We start from the raw sequence: 24,468 nt of genomic DNA on the forward strand, positions 1-24,468 counted from the left end.
ATGTCCCATCCGGATAATATTCTTATCGTGAATTTGTCTGGTTTTATTATTCAAGAAAGACAATTAATTGCGGTGTTTATTTCAACCTTGTTCCTAAGACTACACGGAAATGACTTCAAACTGACGAAATAAAACTTAAAGGAAGGGGGCTTTTGAAGTGAATCATAGGTTACAAAACGAAAATCGTCGGTAAAATATTCCGTAAGATTTGACCGTTATTTCAACTTCAGTCAAAGCTAGCATAGGCTTCTGGAAAAAAATAAATTTACGAAGATAAAGCCATATTCAATTTATTTAAAGGCGTAATTCTTTCTTGAACGCTGTCAACCCACAATGGATAATTTCTCAGTGGTTCCAGATAATCGATGAAAGTGTAAAAATTATCTTTTCTCTCCTCTGTCATTTAAATTTGCTAATTTAATACAATAATTTAGTAGCTATAAAACATAAATGTCTTTCTCCGATAGGAGGAAATGATATGTATGTTTTAATTTATGATAATTCTGCTCTTGCAGATCAGAAATTTCCGGCAATAGTAAGAAATGAGATCCACTGGGGATTAAAAGATGATCTTATGCAACATGCAAGGACGATACCAAGCTCGACTTTTCCTGACAAGTTCGGTGAAAGTGCGAACCGAACGTAGACAAATGAATTAGGTGGTGAATGAATCGAAACTGTTCGAGAAGCCTCAGTTTCGAGTGACAGTACAAAGTAAGATAATAACAGCGAGCAATTATGAACAAATCAAAATCGTTTGATCGTTGAAGATTTATTTTGCAGTCTTTATTGTAGTCGTTGGCAGTACTGCTATCCATGACGTCACTTTTCGATAAGCTAGTTCCTGCCAAATTTGGTAATTTACAACTTGTTTCTTTGTCATTTGATGTCGTCGCAACATTTTTGGAAGAGCTATCATTCTTTGAAACTCGAAGTCAAATTTTGGTCGACTTAAAGTAACTTCCATAGCTTTGATAAATAATATAGGTACATCTAAATATTGGACAGCTTTCAAGGTCCCTCCGAATCCATTAATCAAACAAATATTGCATATGAAGGAAGGCATGTGTCAACGTTTTCATTAAAATAGCGACATTTCAAAAGTAAATCGTGTCAATATTTGAAACGGACCCAAGTTTAATACATCCGAGTTTTTGCATATTATGAACTGGACAAACTGCAGTGACAAACGGCTGAGGAGTGATTACTCGCGAATTCCTTTTCGGTTTGAACCTTTTTTTCAGAAATTTAAAAACCGGATTTAAGAATGAAGCATAAGTTGTTGAAGTTCGAGTTACTATGACTGTTCGCCATGCCATGTTCGGATTTCAATTGCTAGTCTTATCTGTTCGTAAATGTCAAAAAAAAAAAATAGAGATTATAATGATAACCACAAAATTCAAGATAGATGACTCAAAAGTGATCTAACGTATTTTCTTTGGGTTGGTAGTATTTGATTTGCAGTGAGTTTTACAACCAAAGTTCTGAACCGTTCTGTCTCTCTGATCACGTGATATTCCACTACATCTACACTTGCGCAAATCCTGCGATCTGTAGCCTTGCGCAGTTCGAGCTCGTTCTGGAATTGGACGAGAGAACATTGACGGTTTAGAAAGCAAATAAACATCCCACATTAGACTCTCTGCGACTCGGCTATAAAAGCAGGAACGTTGAAGAGTTTCACCATACTTACAATGCACTGGAGCAACTGTGATCAGGTAGGCAGTTCTCCCGAAGCGAGGCCAACTCACCACGCACAAACTGGCTGAGCTTTGCGTGTTTCCCACGCGAGTGGGTGGCGCGGTGTTAAATTTTTGTTAGTCGGGCAGACCTGCGTTCGCGCTCGTTCGCCCTGTGATGATCCAACGCGAGAAAACGAATTTATGATGAAACTCAACTGTCGATGTTCTCTCTTCAGCGGTTCAGATGTTAATGTCATCGTATAATTTATGTCAAAAAGACTTCTTTGATACCAGGAGACGAATTTCGACCGAACTACATTCCTATTTTTATACATCATAAATCACACGTCCATCATTTTTTAGCTAATCTGAAGTTCATCTCAACAAAAACTATCTTTTTCTCCAAGTGGCATCGAGTAACTAAGTCCCCCGCAAGCAAAACGCTCTGGTTTCAATGAAGAAGATGGTAGACCGAAAAAGTCAATCGAACAGTTTCTTCCCGAATTAAGAGCTTGATAAATCCCCTTCGCTAATATTCCCACTCCAATCTCCTCTATCTACACTTATTGAAGTTCCTCAATTATATTTTAAAACCTTAGCTGCTGATAGCAACCTCGCGGCTTAAATGAGGGAGACGAAAATAAGAAATGTCTTGTATTAATCAAAGGATTTTTTGAATCTTTAATATCCTCCATTACGAACAGTGGAGTTTTAATATGTCGCACAAACTTATTCTTATTAAACAAATTGACTAGCAGTGCCTGCATTCGCTGCCTTAGCTTTCTGGCAAGGCCAAATTGTCGCAAGAGACAAGTTTTTAGCGGCAAACAATTTGATCGATATACAGGAGCTAAAAATTATTAATTTAACACTGTGGTTTTCCTCCTAGATCGTGCGTAGGGCTGATGTTGTTTACACAGCTAAATAAGAAAAAATTTTGTTTCAAAACGTTGCTTCAGCAAAATAAATAATTTTTCTTTGGGATTTAATATGCACTTGTATGATACTTATTGGTCAGAAATACAAAGTTTTATTGATTGTTTTTATGCTATAGTGAATTATATGCTCGACTTTCCTGTTCGTAATTCAGTAGATGTATAAAACACACTGAATTCTGGAAACTCGCAAATCAGGTTCAACTGCCTGCTGTACCGCAACATAAAGACGACACACTGGTCTCAACATCTAATATGACGCTAAAAAATCGAATAATCTTATTTCAGATGTTTCAAAACCTTTGGTATAAGGTTTTTGGTGCAGTTGAAACAGAACTTTACTAAGATAACAGGCAGCTGCTTCCTCAGCGGACACCGCCAATACTTTACCTTAAATGCTTAAACGAGTCTTTTGTCTCAGGCAAGTTGATAGAAACAAAAAATACCGGTGAATATTATTCATTCTGACACCTTCGCTTTTTAAAAGAAAATCCAAAAACATTTTTGCAAAAGAAAATGTGACAGGACATAAATTTATTCAATGTTTTTAACCGCATCATTAGACCTCCTTCATTTGAACCGTAATGTCACATTACTTCGTAATTTTTCTCTCAAATGCATTAAGGTTTGGGCTTCAAACTACAATAGCTCCTAAATTTGGATATCAATAATCTGGATTACGATGTATTGGGTCGATTTATGGCCAATCTGAAAAAAAAAAAAAAAAAAAAAGAAAGGAGAATGATAATTAAGTCGTCTTGGATAAATATTATTGCACTTGGATCGCTGCGGTGGCGATAAAAAGGAGACTTTCTTCAAAATGACATATCAAATTTTTCCTATGTACACAAACTTTAAAACCTTGCACCTGTTATTTCGTATGCAAACGTTGTGGACTGAATGGTTTAAAAAGAGAGTTGTGAGAGCATTTTATGGGACGTGGGTCGACTTTGATGTAAAATTGATTACAAAATAATAAAGAAGCATTCGACTTTTAAACGTCAGTAGACGTTTACGTTAGTGACGAAGTCTCAAAAAAACAAATCGCAATTCCATATAAAGCTAGAAAGTAAAGCTTGGATCCATTCGATGTTGTGGTTTTCGGTTTTAAATCGTTACAGAGCAGAAAATAAAAAAAAAGAGAAAACAAGTAAGAGCTCGACCTACCCGGAAAATTTGATTTACAAGGAAATTCTGGATCCAATGGAAATTCTGGAAGCTCGCGGATCATTTGCTAAAACGCCATGCATATACCATTGGTAAAAAGCTAGCGCGAAAAAAATCAATCGCTGGAAACGTCGATACCTCTAACGCAATTGTATTTATTAATTATCTCGTTCTGTTAATCAGTAAGTGATAACAATTTGTTGAAGCCTCATTAAAACGATTAAGAAAGACAGTAAAGATACAACACGCTTTGGAACCGAGCTTAATAAGAATTTTTCCTGTAATACCTTTTTTTATTGAATATTATTCAGTAATTTTTTTCAGATCCATTGGGTCGACGTATTATTTCGAGACTCAATGAGCTTGATCACCAAACGTAAGGTCCAGGCTCTCTCAATCTATGGCTCCTCCTCATTCATCTCCAAGCCAAACCTCCATTTAAGCCCCGAGACTTACTTCTAACTTCTCCTTAAAGTTTCATCCTTAAATCAAATCTTAAGGTTATGAGGATAAAGAAAATGATCACCGATTTAAGAAGCTCCTGGTTATCAAACAAATTGTCAATTTCATAAGAAATGTATTATAATAGAGAACAGTAGGAATTAGGAAGAATCTTATCGGATCTCATTCTTGACGGTTTGTATAATCTTTCTCCCTAAAATAAATAAGTCACTTCGATTTAAGGTAATAGTAAAGTTGGGCAAGATCATTTTCGGCTAAATAGCCTTAATATTCCATCGCAAATTCTTGAAGTCACGGAAACCAAAAAAGCTTTTCGCCGTCTTGACCATGATGAGATTGGCGTCAGCTTGATTATTACTATTATTACCCAGTCCTGTTTCATTGATGTCCCGGTGTAACGCAGACAACAACGGTTTCACTGGGTGACCCCGTGGTTCCCTGCGTCTTTCCGTTGATCAGCTGGTGTCTGGTGAAAGCTAAGTCCTGGGAGAAACAAGCCCTGGAAACCTTTTTAGACAACGCTGTGTTTCATTGAAATATTCTGCGCCGAATATCATAAATGCATTTTATCATACTATAAATTTATATTCATCTATTAAGTAATCAATTTTTCAATCGATTTAAGTCTTATCTAGTTTATTTATTGTTTAATTACTTTGGTTTATTTTAAATGTCTGGCTTTCATCTAGCAAATATCTCTTAACGACAGCGTATGTAGGCATTCTTTATTAGGCTAGCATAATCGTCGCAGACCAGACTGGATTGGACGCAACTGACTGGATTTGACTACAATGCTTAGCATTGCTCTTTCCCTCTCTGGATTGTTCTAGACTGCACCACTCTGAATTTTACTTGACTGCACTAGGCTGTTCTGGACTGTACTTTACTAAATTACATTTGAATGCACTGGGCACAAGTACTTGACTGGACTGCAATGTACTGGATTGAACTTCACTTGACCAAGCTGGACTGTATTGCACTAGACTTGACTGCAGTGAGCTGTTCTCGACTACTGGAGTGTAGTAAGGTGGACTGGACTGGTCTGGTCTAGAATGCACAGCGCATGATTGAAATTGATTCGACTTGGCCGGGCTGTTATGCACTGCACTGCACTGCACTACACTTGACTGCATTGCAGCGAACTTGACATGACTGGGCTGTTCTGAACAGCTGCACTTTACTGAAATGGGTTAAAATGGACTTTGCTGCACTTCGCAAAATGCTCTGTGGCAAAAGGGTCTGAAGCGAAGTCAACTTGGACAACTGACAAATGGTCCAAATCGTAAGAGTAAGGCGTGAGAAATTCAAATCACTGGAGGAAAAAGAGTCAGTGGCTTGAAAAGTGGCTACGAACGATCTAAATGTCTCGTCTGATTGAAATTTCGCGGCTTAAGAATAGCAATTGATTTAGAACTGTCAGCTGTTAGTGTTTACATTCGATCCAGACCCTCTACTGAAGAAAAAGGGATAGGTTGCAGGAAAACATCTTTATTTCAATTCTTCAGAGGTGGGGGGGGGGGGAGGAAAACGAGGGGGGCACTGGGGTCTTTCAGAAACCGCAAAACCGCAAAAAAACTCGATCAAAACCGAAAACCGCATGCAAAACCGTCCAAACCGATAAATATGCACATTTCAGTTGTCAAAATCCTAATCGATCTAATATTGTGGTTACAAGTGGAGCAACATAGGTTTCGCGGCTATTCGAGATCAGCAGAGGCGTATAACTGCTGCTCAGATCGAAGAGAAACCGGAAGCCCAATGTGAAAAACCGATAAACGACATCGGATACCAAATCCGAGTACCCGTTAAAATTCTTGACGAAAACCGAAAACCAAATACTGAAAAAGGAAAATCTACAAAACGTAATGAATAACAAAACCGAAAAACCGACGTTTTTTGGCACAAAAACCGAGAAACCGATCTAAAAAAATCCCCAGAACCGCAAAACCGCAAACCCCAATGCCCCCCTCGAAAACGTTTTACACGCTCTTTCAAATATCGCTGTCTGTGAGACTTAAAAATCTGGAAAAACTCTGATCTAATTTATTCTTTTTGATATCTTTTCTATCTGCACTTCTTCCTATTTCCAGCTGCAGATGATCTTCGCGTTGACAACGCATGTTGGTAATATTTATTTGGCCTTGAAAATAACAGTAAAGCTACAAGAATGGAAAAAACTACAAACGAAGAAATTTTCTTTTCCAGCTAATCGCTTATTGCATCGTCATCCATCCGTCCATGTGATATTAGCTGGTGTCGGAGAACTGCCTATGTTCTAACAGTGTGTGCACTTTTCCCATAATCCCCTTCTAAATAAAATCTAGCTGATCTACGCTCATAAAAGTGAGCCTCCACTGACGGCTGACTTCCTGTAACCAAAAGATAAGCCACAAAGCCTGTGGAGAGAAGCGAAAATGGCTTTACCCTCACAGCCTAATTGCTTAACTCCGATTTCCTATAATAACACTAAGATCTGGTTGAACCTTTGAGCCAAACAGTTTCTTCTGTTGGACAGTCTTACTCGATCACATTGTGTAAGATTCCTGCAATCAAGTGAAACTGATAATGTAATTGGCCGCAGTTGAAGCAACTATGGGGAGGAGACGCATACAAAAGTCCACGAGCAGCTGATGAACACCGAAAGACTTGATGATGAAGAGCCGAAGTATAAACGAAACCGAAATCGTGATCACGAATAGATGCGATGAAGAAGAAACGATCATTAGCCGAGAATACGCCGAACACTATTCGATGAAAAGAAAAACCCAAAGGAAAACTTTGGAGGGAGGATCCCGCCCGACCCCAATAGGACCCGCTAACTAAGCTAGCTAAGTGAGATAGAATAAATATATGAAAATCATATATTTTGAACTGCGGTATTTGATACGTATGATGGACGATCCTCGCAGTAGATAGCGCTATTTGAGCAATAGCGAAATTCAGACCTGAAAAAAATCAGGCCTGTACGGGACTCGAACCACTGACCTCTGCGATACTAGTGCAGCGCTCTAACCAATTGAGCTAACAAGCCAACTGAGAGCAGGCCGTTAAGTTGATTCGTAATGAACCCGTGAAAGTGATAAATGAGATAGAATAAATATATGAAAATCATATATTTTGAACTGCGGTATTTGATACGTATGATGGACGATCCTCGCAGTAGATAGCGCTATTTGAGCAATAGCGAAATTCAGACCTGAAAAAAATCAGGCCTGTACGGGACTCGAACCACTGACCTCTGCGATACTAGTGCAGCGCTCTAACCAATTGAGCTAACAAGCCAACTGAGAGCAGGCCGTTAAGTTGATTCGTAATGAACCCGTGAAAGTGATAAATGAGATAGAATAAATATATGAAAATCATATATTTTGAACTGCGGTATTTGATACGTATGATGGACGATCCTCGCAGTAGATAGCGCTATTTGAGCAATAGCGAAATTCAGACCTAAAAAAAAATCAGGCCTGTACGGGACTCGAACCACTGACCTCTGCGATACTAGTGCAGCGCTCTAACCAATTGAGCTAACAAGCCAACTGAGAGCAGGCCGTTAAGTTGATTCGTAATGAACCCGTGAAAGTGATAAATGAGATAGAATAAATATATGAAAATCATATATTTTGAACTGCGGTATTTGATACGTATGATGGACGATCCTCGCAGTTAGAGCGCTGCGCTAGTATCGCAGAGGTCAGTGGTTCGAGTCCCGTACAGGCCTGATTTTTTTCAGGTCTGAATTTCGCTATTGCTCAAATAGCGCTATCTACTGCGAGGATCGTCCATCATACGTAAGCTAGCTAAGTTTTTCACTTTAACTATTCTGTGCCGAATCAGAAGTATGTCAACTTCTGGTAGAATTTGGAGTTAAGGATCAACCAGCGCACTATTCATTAACCATCCCTCAATCCAACCCACAAAGAAATTTACTAACCAACTGGATATCAGCGTCTTGTAACTGATCTGTTCCCAGCCTCCTCGCATGCAACAGAAAGGAAGAGAAGAAAAAACCCAATGGAGCGTTGGCCCTTCTCTTTACCACGCTTTCCCCTTCCTAATGCGAGTCGCACTGGTAACGAGAGTCAGTACTTGTCTTGTGATGATGGACTAGACCCCATGGAAAGGAATGGAACGGACTGGACTGGATCGGACTGGACCGGATAGAACTGGACGCTGAGGATTGGACTAAAGGCGCATTAATCTGTTCTTTTATTGAACTGAACTGTACTGGACTGGACTGGAGTGAACTGAGATAAAATGGGTTGTGTTTTTTGCTGATTTGTGTTGGGTGCTCTTTTATTGAACTGAATTGTACTGGACTGGACTGGACTGGACTGGAGTAGAGTTGAGTGAACTAGGATAAACTAGGCTGTATTGGACTGAGTTGTGTTAGGACTGGAGAAAGTCGTATAGGACTGAACGAGAGAGCTTGAAATGAGAAATATTAAAGTGAAATAAATCAAACATGAAATTATCGTGGTCCAGAGTGGGTGGGAAAATATTGCAAGATAATTATATTCTTAATTCGCAATAATTACACATGTAAGAAGAACTGAATAGAGATTGTCTGTTAACCACTTTTGGTAAGACGTTACAAAATTGGTAAGGTTAATTATATCAAATGAATTTAGATCATGTTTCCAGAGTCTCTCCATAACCATTTATACCTTTGCATTGGTGTTCATACTCTCTTTATTGTCTCCCCTTACATTTCTTAAGAGTAATTTTTTTTTAACAATCATGAGCTTTGTTTGTTGGTGATTATTTCCGTTATTCTTGTGACCTTAATTGTGACAAAGGAGTGATGCTATATGGAAAAATAAAATGCTAGTAACTTGTAGGCTTCTAAGGGATAAAAAAAATGACTGATGTCTGAAAACGAAATCCCCCCCAAATTTTAAATAACAGCCATCTCACCTGATAGTGATGGGAATAACATCCAGGCTTATCCTAAATCTTTCCTTGCGAAACGGAAAGAGTACCATATAATCGCATACATTAATTATGCATGCATTTCATAAAGACTAAATTTAAAGGTTTCTTTGCAATACTCTATGCATAGTTAATGTATGGGGTTATAGGGAACTCTTGCTTTGCGAAAATTTTTATTTATCTTTGTGTAGAACCTATTTGTTCAAACGTTTGCAGATTATCACATCATTTCAGGCCTCGAAAATATACAACAAACAGGCAAATGAAACCTTAGGCAAATAACAGAAATGCCAGCCAAGTGTAAACAAGATATGAAGTTGTAAAATACTGTAGAGCAATATAAAGAAGGGCTTTTCGTCATACGTATATAAATGTCAGAAAATTAAAACTTGCTTTGAAAAAGGGCCTTTCTTCTAAAATATCAGAAGAATTGCAAACCTTTGTTGATCATCAACGTATTACTGAAGTTTTATCATTCAGAGTGCTTGGATGTTTCAATTAAATAGAAAAAAAATCCACAGGTGTACGTGAACCTAGTTTTTCACTTGTCACAATGAATGGCTCACCCTTTAACTCTAAGATGTGATTAACATTTAACTTCTCCTTGTAATATAGAGACTTCATCCAGCAAATAGGTAATGAGAATACTCAAACTTATAAGGAAGAAGTTTTTATCTTGATCTAACATCAAATTCTCGTAACTGATTTACAAGGAAATGTTTAGCATTTAGAGGGGAGAATTAATGATCAGATCTTGAGATACTAAGGGTTTAAGACCATGGAATTCTTAGTATCTGATTGCAACTCTGTTCTAACAATTTCTTAATTCACTCGAGCTGGTCATTACTTATTACGTACAGTGTTTGAAACTAACGCCACGAACTAGGGCGTTACTTTCCATGTGGAATTTTAGCGAAGAAGACGAACAATTAATAACGATTTACGGCGTGATAACAATTTTAAAGAAGAATTTAAAGGAAGACTGATTTTGCTAAATTTAAGTTACTTTACCGTAACGAAAATGTTACTGCTTCTGGGCACAAATACAAGCATCTGGAACGAATTAATTGAAAGGATTTTATGGAACGACGCATCGACCTAGAACTCTCTTAAATCTGTACACAGCCTAACTTTCTTTGAGAATTAGTTTACAAAGTTTTGCTTGCTTTCGTAAGCGTCGACAAACACTTACCCGCTTAAGTCCGTTGCTAGAAATGATACGTATCGCGTCACTTAAGTATGACAAAACGAGAGAAGGCTTCCAACGAACTAAATACTGTGTAAGGGAAAAACTTGTGACCACAGCTATTCACTGACGTAGAATGATAACTTCAAAGAGTGCGTCGTTTTAAAACTTGTGTGCGTAGGTTACGGAACTCTTTCCTGATTGGCCCGTATCTAATTGCACGGGGGTTTTTCGCCCCTAAAAATTACTAGCACCATTCGCTAGACACACGCTTTGTTAAACCAAAGGCAAATGGCAAAATTAACATCTGATTTCGCTGCCTTTTCTTTTAGAACAAGGTGGAATGATCCCACAAAAATATAACAAAATAAATCCTTTTCAAAATAAGTGCAGAAGTTTTGCAACAATGCAGAGACAAAATACGTAAAAATTCCTGTAAAATATACCATATTTATTATCTTTCAAAGGATTTAACTGATAATTTTTTTTTTCGGTTTACCCAAGGTATACGTAGGCGTGATGTCGACTCCCAAGGTTAAGAAAACACAACTAAATAGAATGTAATCGTCAATCTTTTTGGCAATTGAAATGGAAGTCGGAATGGGCGGAGTTAGCAGACGTCGTAACAACAAATCAACGGTACATTAAAGAAGAAGTTATTGAGATGCAAGACTTCTGGGTTGGGTTGTTCAAAGGTGGGCTAAGATAGCCCAGGGTTATTGTGAAATCAGATTTAAGATCTGAGAGCTTTAAAAGAAAACTCAGTACAATTATTTTTGTCTGCAGTTTGATGACTGAATGTCCTTCAAAGAATAGAGAAAATTATCCGAGAAAGGCTATTGAACAAAGTAATAAAGAGTCCCGATTAAAATTTAACCCTGGGTTAGCGCTAATCAGCCTTTTGAAGAACTGAGCCATAGTACTCTTCGCTTAGCGACTTTGTTCAAGCTATTTGCCCCCTGTTGTCCCAACTGTTCGATAGAAACTCTGACTTCTTTCATGTTGTGTAGTTTTAATGTCGTTCTAACTACGTAAGTATCAATCATCGGTCGTATCATGAACACATTGTTAGGTACACATCAGGTAATCGCTACTTGCGTTGGCTTGTTCCTCTGCTTCATAGTCCAAAACATTTTACTGGCGAGCTCGACTTGCACATATTTAGTTCGTTTTGCCTGCTTAAAGATATCTATCACACAGATTAGTAGAAGTTTACAGATAGATTGTTATACGTTGATTCAGGCATGAGACAAATTGATGAGAATGGAGCTCCCTTGTGTAGACTCGTACGTCAGAATAAGCCACAGAAAACTCGTTTAGCGATATAGGACACCCTACAATGCACCAGGTTTATAGTATTTGGAAGTTCAACCGGGGAAGAACCTTTCATATACGCAAGATATATGTTTTTTGCTCATCAGCAAGGGAACCAAATAATTTTGAACTGATAACGTCAAGGATTCCTTTTTGGCATTATTGTAAATGGAAGAGGGTACAGAAACTGTAACTGCGAATAATAACTGGGACAGTTGTGATATATGTCGCCTTTTGCGGTCATGCTTTAAAGCTAGATTTAAAACTGTCCCATCGGAATAAAAACAGTTTTCTTTCAGAATTTTTAGCTTCTTGAGAACAAGTCTTGACAAGAAGAAGAGCTTGCTTGTCAAAATTAGATTTACAAACAAGTTAAGTAAACTCATCTGACTCTAGGCAAAACTTTGTCTGGTGCTCTCATGCATTTTCACACAAGAGCAAATTAATCCAATTGGACGTAGCTGGGATTATTTCAAAAAAGAAATAATTAGTCAGCTCTCATTGTCTTCAGTGTTTTTCTTTGCTCTAGTGTCTAACCTTACCTGTCACGGATAGGTTAAATCTGAATGAATGTAGATAAAATAAGCTAACAAGCGACCTTGTATAACCTAGAAAATATGCACTAAATTTTGACGGATCAACATCGACATTGTTTACTTCTGATTCACCTAAACATTTGAAAAGAAAAAAATCTGTCCAATGAATTCCAAAATCATAGATCATCTATTCTTATATCCCATCGCATCGTTTATAACAGTTTGTTTTGCCTCTCCGTCACGGCGCGCGCTGCTATTGTCGATATTAACGGGCTTCTCTCTGCTATTCATTCCAGTAATCGCTCGTACCCCTCGGTTTTGGAAATTTCTAGGGAAATTGGTTTACTTATGTTTCATTTCATGCTTGAAGCATAAAAGTTAGAAAGATAAAGCCAGTCAAGTACCGAGTTTGGTGGTTATCACTTTTCATTGTGACATCGGTGTCGGGGACATTAGGAGCCGATCTTATCCCCGTTGATGATGTTTTAGAAATACATGTAAGCTTTATTTGCCATCTGTAAATAATTCCTAGTATTCTCTAAATTTTTTTTTTCTTTAGATATTTTAAAACGAGCCGACGACTAAAAGAGCTGGGATTTCAAATTGACCAGTTTTTCTTTCGAAGTGGTGGGTGGGGGGGGGGGGGGGGAACAGGGGGTCGGAGTCTCCTGCTTCCCGTGCCACGCTCTCCCGCCTCCCGTACTCGTGTGCCCCCTTGTTCCCGACTCCCGCCCTCCATTGTGTTGCTCCCGTCTTCAGGTTAATTAAGAGGATCAGACACCCGGTTTTAACTTTCAAACAGAGGTAAAAGCTAGTATTCTTGTTCGTTTCGGCTGGCCTTTGTTTTGACTGGGGATCATTAGTTCCCGATGAAAGCTACTACTGGTCAGTTTTCTTACTAAACTAAGTTTCACTAACTGGGCTATCACAGTTTGATCATCGCTTCTGACATCTCGTCATAGAGGCGAAAGTCTCAGCTCACTATGTGATGTAATAGCTAATTCAAAATCAAATGAAAAAATCAAGAGGTAGACGTAACGCTTAGAGTTTGCTTCTGTATTCAGCGCTTGCTTTCCCTTTTTGACGTGAGTAGGACTAAGTATTCGTAGTTATTACATCAATTGTTGAACCGTTTGCATTTTGAGCGTTCAGTTTAATTGCTAGTGACTCATGATTGAACAGTCTTGTTCGACCGATTATCAGATTTGTTCGATGGGTTGAAATCGTCTTTTAACCTTTGCGGTTAGAAAAAAGTCTTCCATGCGCCGGGGAGGCCGCACTGACCTCTTCCTACTCCAAATTTTGGTTAGAGCCTCTTTTTCCTCCGAGTCAAGATAACATTCTTGATTTTCTTCAGTTTCATTTATTTCTAAATCACATTCCCCTCGCCAGTCTGAAAGGATCTGGCAAAATCTTTCTTTAGCTACTCTAAACGACCGTTGAATAATCGTATCGAATCTTCACCAATTTCACAATTAACGTAACTTTTCTTTCTTTTCTATCTCATGACTAATGACATAATCAATTTGAAGGGATTCACAATATACCGGAAGTAATGCGGTTTTTCAGCCCGGGTACAAATTTACGCTTTCTTGCCTCCAAAAATGTTTTTAAGCATTGGTAGATGTAAACTGAAACTTTCAAAACCTTGCTAGATAAGTGTTTATGACTGAGTAATACCCAGTAATAAACAACAAACTATCGCCTTATTTATTTCTGCTCCCGGTTCCCGCCCTCATGTAGATACCGCTTCCCCCCCCCCCCCTTGTTCTCCCGCTTCCCTCCCTCTCCCGCCCCTTGTTCTCCCGGGCTCTCGTCCCCCTGTCCCCCCCGCCCCCAACAAGTGTGTCTCACTCAGTACAGTTGAAACCCTTGTACGTGACTTGAAATCGTTTCCCAAGCGCGTTAGAAACACAACTGAGATGTGGCAAATATCTCTGTACCGTAACGTACAGCTCGGATCTCGAATTCGGTTAACAAGAGATATTTTGTGCTTTGAATACGCACGTCTTCGGCGGGTGTGAAGGTGTTTCCTTGGTTACGTTGCCAATTGCTCAGCCCTGACCACCAGATTAGGACTCCAACATACCAACATGAAATGTTATATGTTATAGTAGGTGCACGCGCGCACTTGAACGGTCAGTCACGAGGACATAGAGTTTTCATACCTTGAAAATTTTTGGCTTAAATCAGTTTCAATTTTGTGATTAAGACAATTGTCTACAAACCTAGCTACTTTCGTTCCTCTTTGGGTTATTATCGCCTCTTCTGGGTGTTTCTTCCCTATTAGAATGGTATATCATAGCCTCCTTCACATTGGAGAATTTTTCTCCATTCTGAAGATAGTTGGATATCTTGAACTAGATCAGGTGTGTTTGTGTTTTAGACGTTAGTGTGTCATCAGAAGATGAAGGCGTTGGTATCACATTTTACTCTTCTCCTTTCCGTTTCCATGCCCATAGGTATGTGCTCAGAATAGATAATGAGATTCTTACACTGAATTAAGTGTTACTGGCTACTTTGTTTACTTTGTCGTTTTGATCGTGTCTGACAGCACTTGCAAAAATGATGCGCTTATTCGCGATACATTCGCTATGCCATGTAATTAAGTGAGCGGAACTTACCCAATGAAAGAAAGAAAAGGAAGAGAGAGAAAAAGGTTTTGGTTAATTAACCCACAACTATGGGTCGTAAGCAAATGTTTTTCTTGTGTGAAATGCTTATTTAAAGAGACTTATTTAAAGAGACTTATTTAGACTTATTTATTTGCTTATTTAAAATGCTTATTTAAAGAGACCAGCCTTTACGCTCGAGCTCTTTCAAACAAACCTTTTCCCTGTAAAAAGTGTACTCACTTTTTTGGGCGAGGCTTACATTCGATTTTAAAAAGCCGACGTCCACATGTCTCCAAGATTGGTATTGTAAAGAACCAGGCTCTCATTTAAAATTTCGGCTTAAAGAGTTGGGGGGAGGCGGCTTATTGCAAGGAGGGCGCATTAGTTATTATCCTGTGCTGATTCCGCTGTAGTTAAAGCTAAAGGGGCGCTTGTCGGACATTACGGCCTTTGGGGCAGGTGCTTGTACGGGGAGGGGCCTTACTACAGAGTGTACGTTTCTTCAAGGAAATACACGTGAAAACGTCTTAAGTTTAATCTTCGTTATGTCTAAATTGCAATAGGTTTCTGTCAAGGTGAAATTGTGTCCGTCCATTATCATGCCTCTGGAGTGGCTTTAAATCACAACTTCACAAAAGATTTCTTTCTGGAAGATCAGAGAGTTTGCAGGCCATGCAACACTCTTGCTAATGATATCAAGACTGGAGTGAGTAATTTTTATCCGTATCAAAACTGTGAATTTTTGTCCTGTTAAGCTTTAAATACTTCTCCTATTATTCTCATCGATCCACCAATTATTTATCTCTTCTTTAACTCTTAAGTTTTGGAAAAGTTTTGACTTTTTTGTCAAAAGGGCCTTTTCGGAGATTCGTCCTCACTAAATAAGACTTCAGAGGGCGTTTTCTTCAGGTAGGGAGAAAGACCACAATCAGTGCAATGCAATCGTTTGTTTTCATGTTTGTTTCCTTGTTGTTTTTGTTGTTGTTGTCTGTTCGATTTCATGTTTTGTTTTGCTTCTTTTTTCCTTCTTTGCTGGAAGTCTGTCTCTCTCCTGTGTTTAGCGCATGCGTTTGAGCTACACAACGGTTGGTCTACACTAAAACATTTAGACTACAGTCTCCAAGTTTGTCAGTTAGCGCGATCTATTAATTTTTTACGTTCGTAAACTTTCTTGTGGCCTTTCTTTGTTCTTCAGACCTCCATCAGTTGGTGGACCCGATATCAACGGAACATAAGCAACTAAATTTCCCCCTAAAGTAGAAAAAGAGGAAAGGTAAGCAATGATTACCCCTGGATGAGTACATCAGGAATCTCTCTCGTTCAGTCTTTTTTTATATATTTTTCATTATAGTGGTGTGTTCTTCATCATGGTGATACGACTGGATGTAAACATGACCTACCAGTCCAACGATTTACCTGTACTTAAATAAGGAATACAAAATCCCTGTTGGCAGTACCTCAGAATAATAGTTCATTTTCAACTGTATCCCACAGTTTTTCTAAACAACACAGCTTTCAGTTTCAAGGTGGGGGCACCATAATGATTAATCATATCTGGTCACTAGGAAAATATTACATTTACTCTAAAGGGTGCCAAAATAGTTTTCCCACGTTTCAACGTTTCATTGCTCGAACTAGGAGTATTAAAAAATTGAGCTCCAAATTTCCAGAGAAACCAATAAGCTATCAAAGCATTTTTAAAAAGCACTGACCTAGGACAAGTGGAGGTAGGAAAAAAAACAAATAGTTTAACAGAGAATATAGGTAAAATTAGACATATCTATTTAACCTGTCGTTCATTCTCTATGTTGCCTTGTAACTTTATTTTTTTTCAGTTATTAAGCTAGCTTTGTTTAATATAAATAATGTAGTGCAACTGTTTTATTGTAAGCAAGACATTGTTATTAGATCAAATAACGAATTCTAAACCTTTTTATACGTTGTGAAATGTTTCACGTTTGGTTTTGAATACATACAAGTAAAGAGACAATAAGGATGAATCGCTTAAGTTTGGGGTCACAATTCGAGATATTTTGCTAAAGTCAGAGCGTTTGGTAAAGAAATATAATAACCCAGGTACGTGGCAACAAGTTTGTGCATCTTTTAAATCATTTATTATTACACTTTGTTAAGTATTTAAAAAGTGATCTTTCATTTCCTCAGGAAATTCCCGGAAACCTAGTCTCTGACTACTTGCAGCTTTTGAGGAACAATAACGACAACAATAATCATAACAACAACAATAAAACCGGCCACACCGCTGCCCAGTCAACTATCATGGAAAGCATTTTGTTTACTTTTGCAATGGCTTTGACTCATTTTATGATTTTTTAGAATTCTCAGTTATTTCCACATAAAATGAAGATTAAAAAAAGCTTCCGCAAAGCTAGAAAAGTAATGATATTTCAATGGAAGTGATTAAATTTATGGCTAGCTTCAAATCTCAACATTTGCAGCCCCCTCAATGATTAAAGGGCCGCTACTGTAATTCTTAAACATGTAAAAATTAGAAAACAAGTGAACTTAGTGGGTAACATTCAAAGCTATTGTATGAAATCGAGGTAGGGTCGGAAACATGGAGACGCACCCACGCCAGAACAATTTCTTTACCTGTGAAACCAGATATTTCGTTTTGTTTGTACAGTGACAGTTGATTGATTAAATTAATGATTCTCATATTACCAATATAAAAGGAGGCGATTACACATTAGAGACAATAAACGAGTTGGAATTACGCCTACGTTTTGGTTTATTATATGGCGCCCAACGTGGGGCATTGATACCCTGAGACATAAGACACGAAATGGCCGAAAAACTACCACGTACTCGCGCCAAACGAGGTGGAAATAGGACTGTTATGACAAAACTAATGAATGAAGCGGATGGTCTTCTCAAGGCTGAAACGAGTGATAAGAAACGCCTGAAGGCTATTGCTGCTTCTCTAGACGAGAAGTTAAATTTGGTAAAAACACTCGACGAAGAAATCATAGAGACTTGCGCGGTGGAAGATGTCGAAGCCGAAATAGAAGAATCGGATGAAATCAATTCACGCGTAATTGATCTATTGCTAGTCATAAATGAAGCGACTGGTTTAATGGATAACAATGACGGACTTTCGGTTGTCCCAACAACGAATATCGACGATACTACGCCCCCTGGTTCTCAACAATCGATTACGCCTTCTGGAACAAATGGAACTTCGACTTTGGCTTCTAAAAATAATGTTCAACTCCAATCGCCCGGGAGTGCAGCTTATGGTGGATTTCATTCTTTTGACGTCGCTTCAACTTCCCACGCTGAAAACATGCAATCATCAGGAAATTCAGGTATGGGCTCTCATTTACATACTAACTTTGGCATGAACGCTAATTCAGTGGCTTATCAGCCTAGAGCAAAATTACCTAAACTAGTGTTACCGAAATTTAGAGGAGAAATTACGCAATGGCAAGGTTTCTGGGACAGCTTTAACAGCGCCATACACGCCAATCCTCATTTGAGTTTAATCGACAAATTTAATCACTTGCATTCACTGTTGGAGGGACAGGCAGCAAGAGCGATTCAAGGGCTAACTAGAACTGAAGCCAACTACAAGTCTGCCATCGAGATATTACACAAACGCTTCGGCAGAGTGCAAAACATAATATCGACTCATATGGATGAAATGCTTAAAATTCCAGCATGTACTAGCGATAAAGCGGCCCAACTTCGTCTCGTTTATGACAAAATCAGCATTAACATAAGAGGTTTGGAATCGTTGGGTGTAAGTTCTCACCAGTATGGGAGTTTATTGATTCCTGTGATCATGTCAAAGCTACCTCATGAAATTAGAATTCAAGTAGCTAGAAATACCGCGAAGGAGGTGTGGGAGATGTCCGACCTGTTAGAAGTGATCCGTCAGGAAGTTGAGGCACGCGAGATTAGTGAAGGTGTGAAGACTAACGTGAGCCTTGAGAAACTCCACCCTAATCATCATAAAACGCCGACCACAAATGCGCTTTTGTCTCAAGATGGCAAACGATTTTCGTCTTCGGGAAATCAAATTAAATGCGTTTATTGTGGTGGATTACATTACTCTGCTTCATGTGAAAATGTGAGTGACCCTCTTGCTCGTTTCGAAATCCTGAGAAAGAGTCGAAGATGCTTCGTTTGTTTGAAACCTGATCACCATGGTGGCTCATGCAAAAGGAACTGTCGACGATGTCAGGGCCATCATCATCAGTCGATTTGCCGAAAATTTGTGCCAAAGAACCCCGATCACAGCCCCGATACGTCTGGTTTGAACGATCACAATTCAAGGGAAGGACAAAACTCGACTCTTGTGAGTCACACCAGAGAACCAATTACGATTGAAATAGACCACGCAACAAAACCTGAAGAAGGAAATGAAACTCCATCCTTGGGGAGCACTGTAACCGCAACGTCGACCGCGAGGGCCAAGGGGAGCATTTTGTTACAAACTGCTACCGCGATAGCTACAAACGAAGACCGATCCAAGTCCATTCCCGTACGAATTTTGTTCGACAATGGCAGCCAACGTTCATACGTCACCGACCACATCAAAGCGAAGCTGGGATTAACTGCAACGTCCACTGAGACCCTTCACCTTAACACGTTTGGTGAAAACGCTTATCGTAAACAAAAATGTCAAGTTGTTACTTTGCCACTAAGAAGCAATAAAGATGAGTACGTGGAGATTTCAGCGCTTAATTTTCCAGTCATTTGTTCGCCACTTCCTAAGAGAATAGACGTCACGAAATACCCACATTTGTTAGATTTAGATCTAGCTGACCGTTCTGCGTACGACCTAGACTCCATTGACATTCTCATTGGCTCAGATCATTACTGGGACATTGTCACTGGAGAGTCAATCCGCGGTGAATTTGGTCCCATAGCCATCAACAGCAAGTTTGGTTGGCTTCTGTCAGGCCCTACCGAAGAGCAACATGTCCATGAAATTTCCAATGTCGTCTCGAATCTTATCATCTCTGGTAAACCATTGTTAAACGAAACGAATGAAGCTGAAGAGATCACGAATATGCTGAAAAGGTTCTGGGAAACCGAAAGCATCGGAATCACAGACGACATCCAATCCGCAACACATTTGACACTTAAGGCTAAGCTAAGCGAAGAAATCTTTTTTAATGGTCGTCAGTACGAAGTTGCTCTCCCATGGAAGGAAGACTGCTTGCCGTGTACAACCAATTATCGAATTTGTGAAACGCGTCTGCGATCTTTGCATCATAAATTAAAACACGAGCCGAATTTACTTCACGAATATGACAAGATTATACAAGAGCAAACGCGAACGGAAATCGTCGAAAAGGTGCCAAATTTGAACAATACGAACGAGCTCAATAAAAGGAGGGTTTATTATTCACCTCACCACGCTGTTGTACGAAAGGATAGAGAAACGACAAAGGTTCGCATCGTTTACGATGGATCAGCCAAGAATTCTAAGGAAGAACGCTCTCTGAACGATTGTTTAGAAGTTGGAGACAATTATATTCCCCATATCTTCGACATGTTAACTAAGTTTCGCTGGAATGCCATCGGGCTTACTGCAGATATTGAGAAGGCATTTTTGATGGTGGGCATCAAACAAGAAGATCGAGACATGCTCCGATTTCTATGGTTCGAAGATCCGTTCGCGAAGAAACCAGAGATCGCAGAGTTTCGATTCAACCGACTTGTCTTCGGTCTACGCCCTTCGCCTTCGATCCTGGGAGCCACAATAAGGCATCATTTGCGTTTGTATAAGCAAAGCGAACCGGAGATGGCGGAAATGTTAGAAAGGTCTTTGTACGTTGACGACCTGATTACCGGAACAGAAACTGACGAGGAGGCTCTCGTCGTCTACAAGAAATCAAAGCAAATCATGGCCGAAGGCGGATTCAACCTCAGAAAATGGAATTCAAACTCGCGCACCCTGTTGAGAGCGATCGAGAGTGTTGAAAATTCAAGCGGAACCCAATCGAATCAAGATATTACGACAGAAGACGACGAGTCATACGCCAAATTATCGACTACACCTAGAAGCTCTGAAGTGAAGAACGACACGATTGTCAAGGTTCTAGGACTTAATTGGGACACTGCGTCTGATGAGTTTTTCTTCGATCTCACAGAATTGTACAAATATGGCAGTTCACTTCCGGCAACAAAACGTTCAGTTCTGAAACTGACGGCCAAGATATTCGATCCCATTGGATTTCTGACACCTTTCACCGTTGCAATGAAAATCTTGTTTCAAGAACTTTGCCTAGACAAAATCGACTGGGATAGCGATTTAAAGGGAACTTTGCTCATCACTTGGAATACGCTACTTGAAGAATTGAAATGCCTCAGCAATGTACGAATTCGGCGTTGTTATTTTCAGTCACGACCTGTAGAAATAGAGTTTCATGGTTTCAGCGACGCCTCTCATCGTGCGTATGCAGCAGTCATTTTCATGCGTTCACTCTATCAAGACGGACGAGTTGACGTTCGTTTGGTTGCCTCAAAATCACGAGTAGCGCCGTTGAAGAAACAGTCTATCCCGAGGCTGGAATTACTGGGAGCAGTTCTCCTCGCACGACTTGTTCACAAATTCAGTTCTAACGAAAAACAATTGAAAACAATCAATTGGACCGACTCGATGACTGCCTTGTGCTGGATCAAAAACAAGCGAGTATGGAAACAGTACGTCCAACATCGTGTGGAAGAAATTCGAAAATTGACCTCGAAGGATGAGTGGAGACATTGCCCGGGCGAATTGAATCCTGCAGATATACCTTCTCGTGGTTTGTCCGCTAAGGAACTTTCCACAGATACGACTTGGTGGAATGGCGCAGCATTCCTTTACAAACCAAATTCTGAATGGCCCGTTAACCGATCGACGCAATCCGAAGATAAGGTTGCTCTTGAAGAAGCTATAAAGAATCCACCATCTGTCACTCATTCACTTGTGAATAATTCACACGACACTCCAGAGAGGAGAATCAATCAGATAATCGACATAAGGCGCTTTCACAGCTTAACAAGTCTGCTCCGTGTAACGGCCCTGGTTATCAAGTTTGCAAGGAAGCTCAAGAAGCGAGTTCAAAACGAGAGTACCGAAGAAGAAGTGCGTTTAAAGGCCACCGATCTAAGGGAAGCCGAGCATCTCTGGATCAAGTCAGTGCAAGCATCGTCGTTCACCAAGGAAATCGAATTCCTTCAGCGCGAAGATCACAAGTCGACCCCGCCAACGTATGTCACACAGTTTGGCTTATACCTACAAGAAGGCGTTGTTAGATGTAAGGGGCGATTGAACAATTCACCATTACCTGGAAATTCAAGGAAACCTATCCTATTACCAGCAAGCCATGAATTTGTTCAGCTACTGATAAGGCAGTCACACGAATCTACTCAACACAGTGGAATACGAGATACTCTGACAACATTAAGGGAACGGTTCTGGGTGCTTCGTGGACGAGAAGCCGTGAAGAAATTTATTCGAAAATGTGTAACATGTCGCAAATACGAAGGCATGCCTTACAGCTCTCTGCCGCCTAACGATCTGCCTGAAAAAAGAGTATCCGAAGATCCTCCGTTTACGCATGTTGGTCTCGACTTTGTTGGGCCACTGTTCATCGAAACCAAGAGTCCTGAAGTTGAACGCAACGAATCGAAGGTTTACATATGTTTGTTTACATGCGCGTCAACAAGAGCTGTACACTTAGAAATATGTAGAAGCCTTAACGTTCAAGATTTTCTGCTAGCCTTCAGACGGTTTGCCAGCCGAAGAGGTCTACCCGCGACTCTTACATCGGATAACGCCAAAACATTCAAGTCTTCGTGCAAGGAAATACGCAAGATTGCACGATCAGACGAAGTTTGGCGATACCTAGTAAACCAAAGAATTTCCTGGCATTTCATTAATGAAAGGGCCCCGTGGTGGGGAGGTTTTTGGGAGAGATTGGTTCGTAGTATTAAAAGACCTCTAAAGAAGGTCCTTGGTCGTTCGACTCTCAATTTCGAAGAACTCCGAACTGTGCTAGTGGAAATCGAGTCAGTAATCAATACAAGACCCATTACATACATGTACGACGACGCAGATTCAATTTCTTACCCTTTGACACCTTCGGATCTTATCTATGGTCGCCGGATCAGCTCAACGCCAAACAGCTCACATTACGAGATCATTAGTACCTACAGGTCATTAACAAGAAGAGCTCGACATCACAAGAGTTTACTTCAGCAGTCAACTAAGCAATGGAGAAGAGAGTATCTTACTAGTTTACGAGAGCAGTCGAGCGTCGGAAACAAGGGAAATGGTGCTCGAGAAATATCGATCGGAGATATCGTGTTGCTGAAGAACGATTCGACGACAAGATGTTATTGGAAACTGGCGAAAGTAGAAGAACTTATTCCTGGAACCGATGGAAGGATTCGTGCCGCTATCGTCAAGACAACAAGCAGAAATAAACGTCCTGTTTATCTTCGAAGAGTAGTGCAACATTTGATTCCAATTGAAGTAAAGGCGATCAATGAAGTCACACATTCAACGCAACCCACTATTGTTCAACCAGATAATCAAGTTATGCGAGATAACATTGCGAGACCTCGACGCACCGCAGCGGTTGTTGGAGAAATCAGCAGACAATTGAACAGTTCGTGAATAATTGAACATTGATTTATTTTCATTTCGTGAATTTTGAAAGTTTCTCACGCAGTGAATAAACTTTGGGGAGTGTCGGAAACATGGAGACGCACCCACGCCAGAACAATTTCTTTACCTGTGAAACCAGATATTTCGTTTTGTTTGTACAGTGACAGTTGATTGATTAAATTAATGATTCTCATATTACCAATATAAAAGGAGGCGATTACACATTAGAGACAATAAACGAGTTGGAATTACGCCTACGTTTTGGTTTATTATAGTAGGTGGTCTGCTACCCCAGGACGGCTCCCACGCCAAGAAATCGCACAGCGTCCAGAAAGAAGCGACGCAAATAGCATAGGTTCTCCTAACGTAGAACGAAACAATGAATAACAGAAAATCCACATAGTTTTGACAAACGCGTACGTATCCACTGATCTTCTCATTAAATCTCTTTGTTTCACAACGTTTTCGATGCTGTTGCCTTCCTTGTTTCACTTAGGACCCTCAATTTCGACAACTCGCAACTTTTGATGCACCTAAAAAAGATCCACACGGATCTAAGGCCTTCGCGCGCCCTTCGTGCCTGGCCCATAAATTCGAGTGGGAAAACCTCGGTCTGCACTTTATGTTATTCACCTCAAACTCGGGAATAAGTGATATATATAACATGAATATGAAATTTATACGCCAAAGAGACCGTATAAGCATGTCACTTGCTCTAAGTAATCTATAAACAGCCGCAAGCATCTTGCAACTTAAAAGAAATTTGATCGAATAACTGTCATCGGTAGAGTAAACTGCACTTTCACTGAGAAAGATCACTCGGCCAATCGCATATTGGGAATCTTTGAGGTTTTGACAGTCAAACAAAGATGTATGTGTTCACCTGCTTGCATATGTCGTAACTGCCACGGAATATTTTCTTCTCTCCAATTTGCTGGCCGTGTATCTATCATTTCGATTACGTTTAGTTAAGGTTAACAAAAAAAAAAAGGTTAGAGAACTTAAATCAAGAAATT

The 24,468-nt window shown here is 39.7% G+C and overlaps 1 protein-coding gene across 3 annotated transcripts; it reads left to right on the top strand.

Moving 5' to 3' along the window:
* Positions 1-1,522: 1,522 nt before the first annotated feature.
* LOC111342645 (uncharacterized) lies at positions 1,523-23,705 on the top strand. 3 transcript variants are annotated; one of them, XM_088730012.1, is made up of 4 exons: positions 14,579-14,673; positions 15,390-15,532; positions 16,022-16,099; positions 16,990-23,705. In XM_088730012.1, the coding sequence occupies exon 4, from the start codon at positions 17,630-17,632 to the stop codon at positions 23,459-23,461; it is 5,832 nt and encodes a 1,943-aa protein (XP_088586138.1). In that variant the 5' UTR covers positions 14,579-14,673; positions 15,390-15,532; positions 16,022-16,099; positions 16,990-17,629; the 3' UTR covers positions 23,462-23,705. The 3 variants fall into 3 exon arrangements, with proteins under 3 accessions (XP_088586139.1, XP_088586138.1, XP_088586140.1); XM_088730013.1 differs by lacking the exons at positions 14,579-14,673; positions 15,390-15,532 and adding an exon at positions 1,523-1,718; XM_088730014.1 differs by lacking the exons at positions 14,579-14,673; positions 15,390-15,532; positions 16,022-16,099 and adding an exon at positions 16,162-16,352.
* Positions 23,706-24,468: the final 763 nt, after the last annotated feature.

Source organism: Stylophora pistillata, chromosome 8, assembly GCF_964205215.1.
Source record: "Stylophora pistillata chromosome 8, jaStyPist1.2, whole genome shotgun sequence".
Taxonomy (NCBI): Eukaryota; Metazoa; Cnidaria; class Anthozoa; order Scleractinia; family Pocilloporidae; genus Stylophora; species Stylophora pistillata.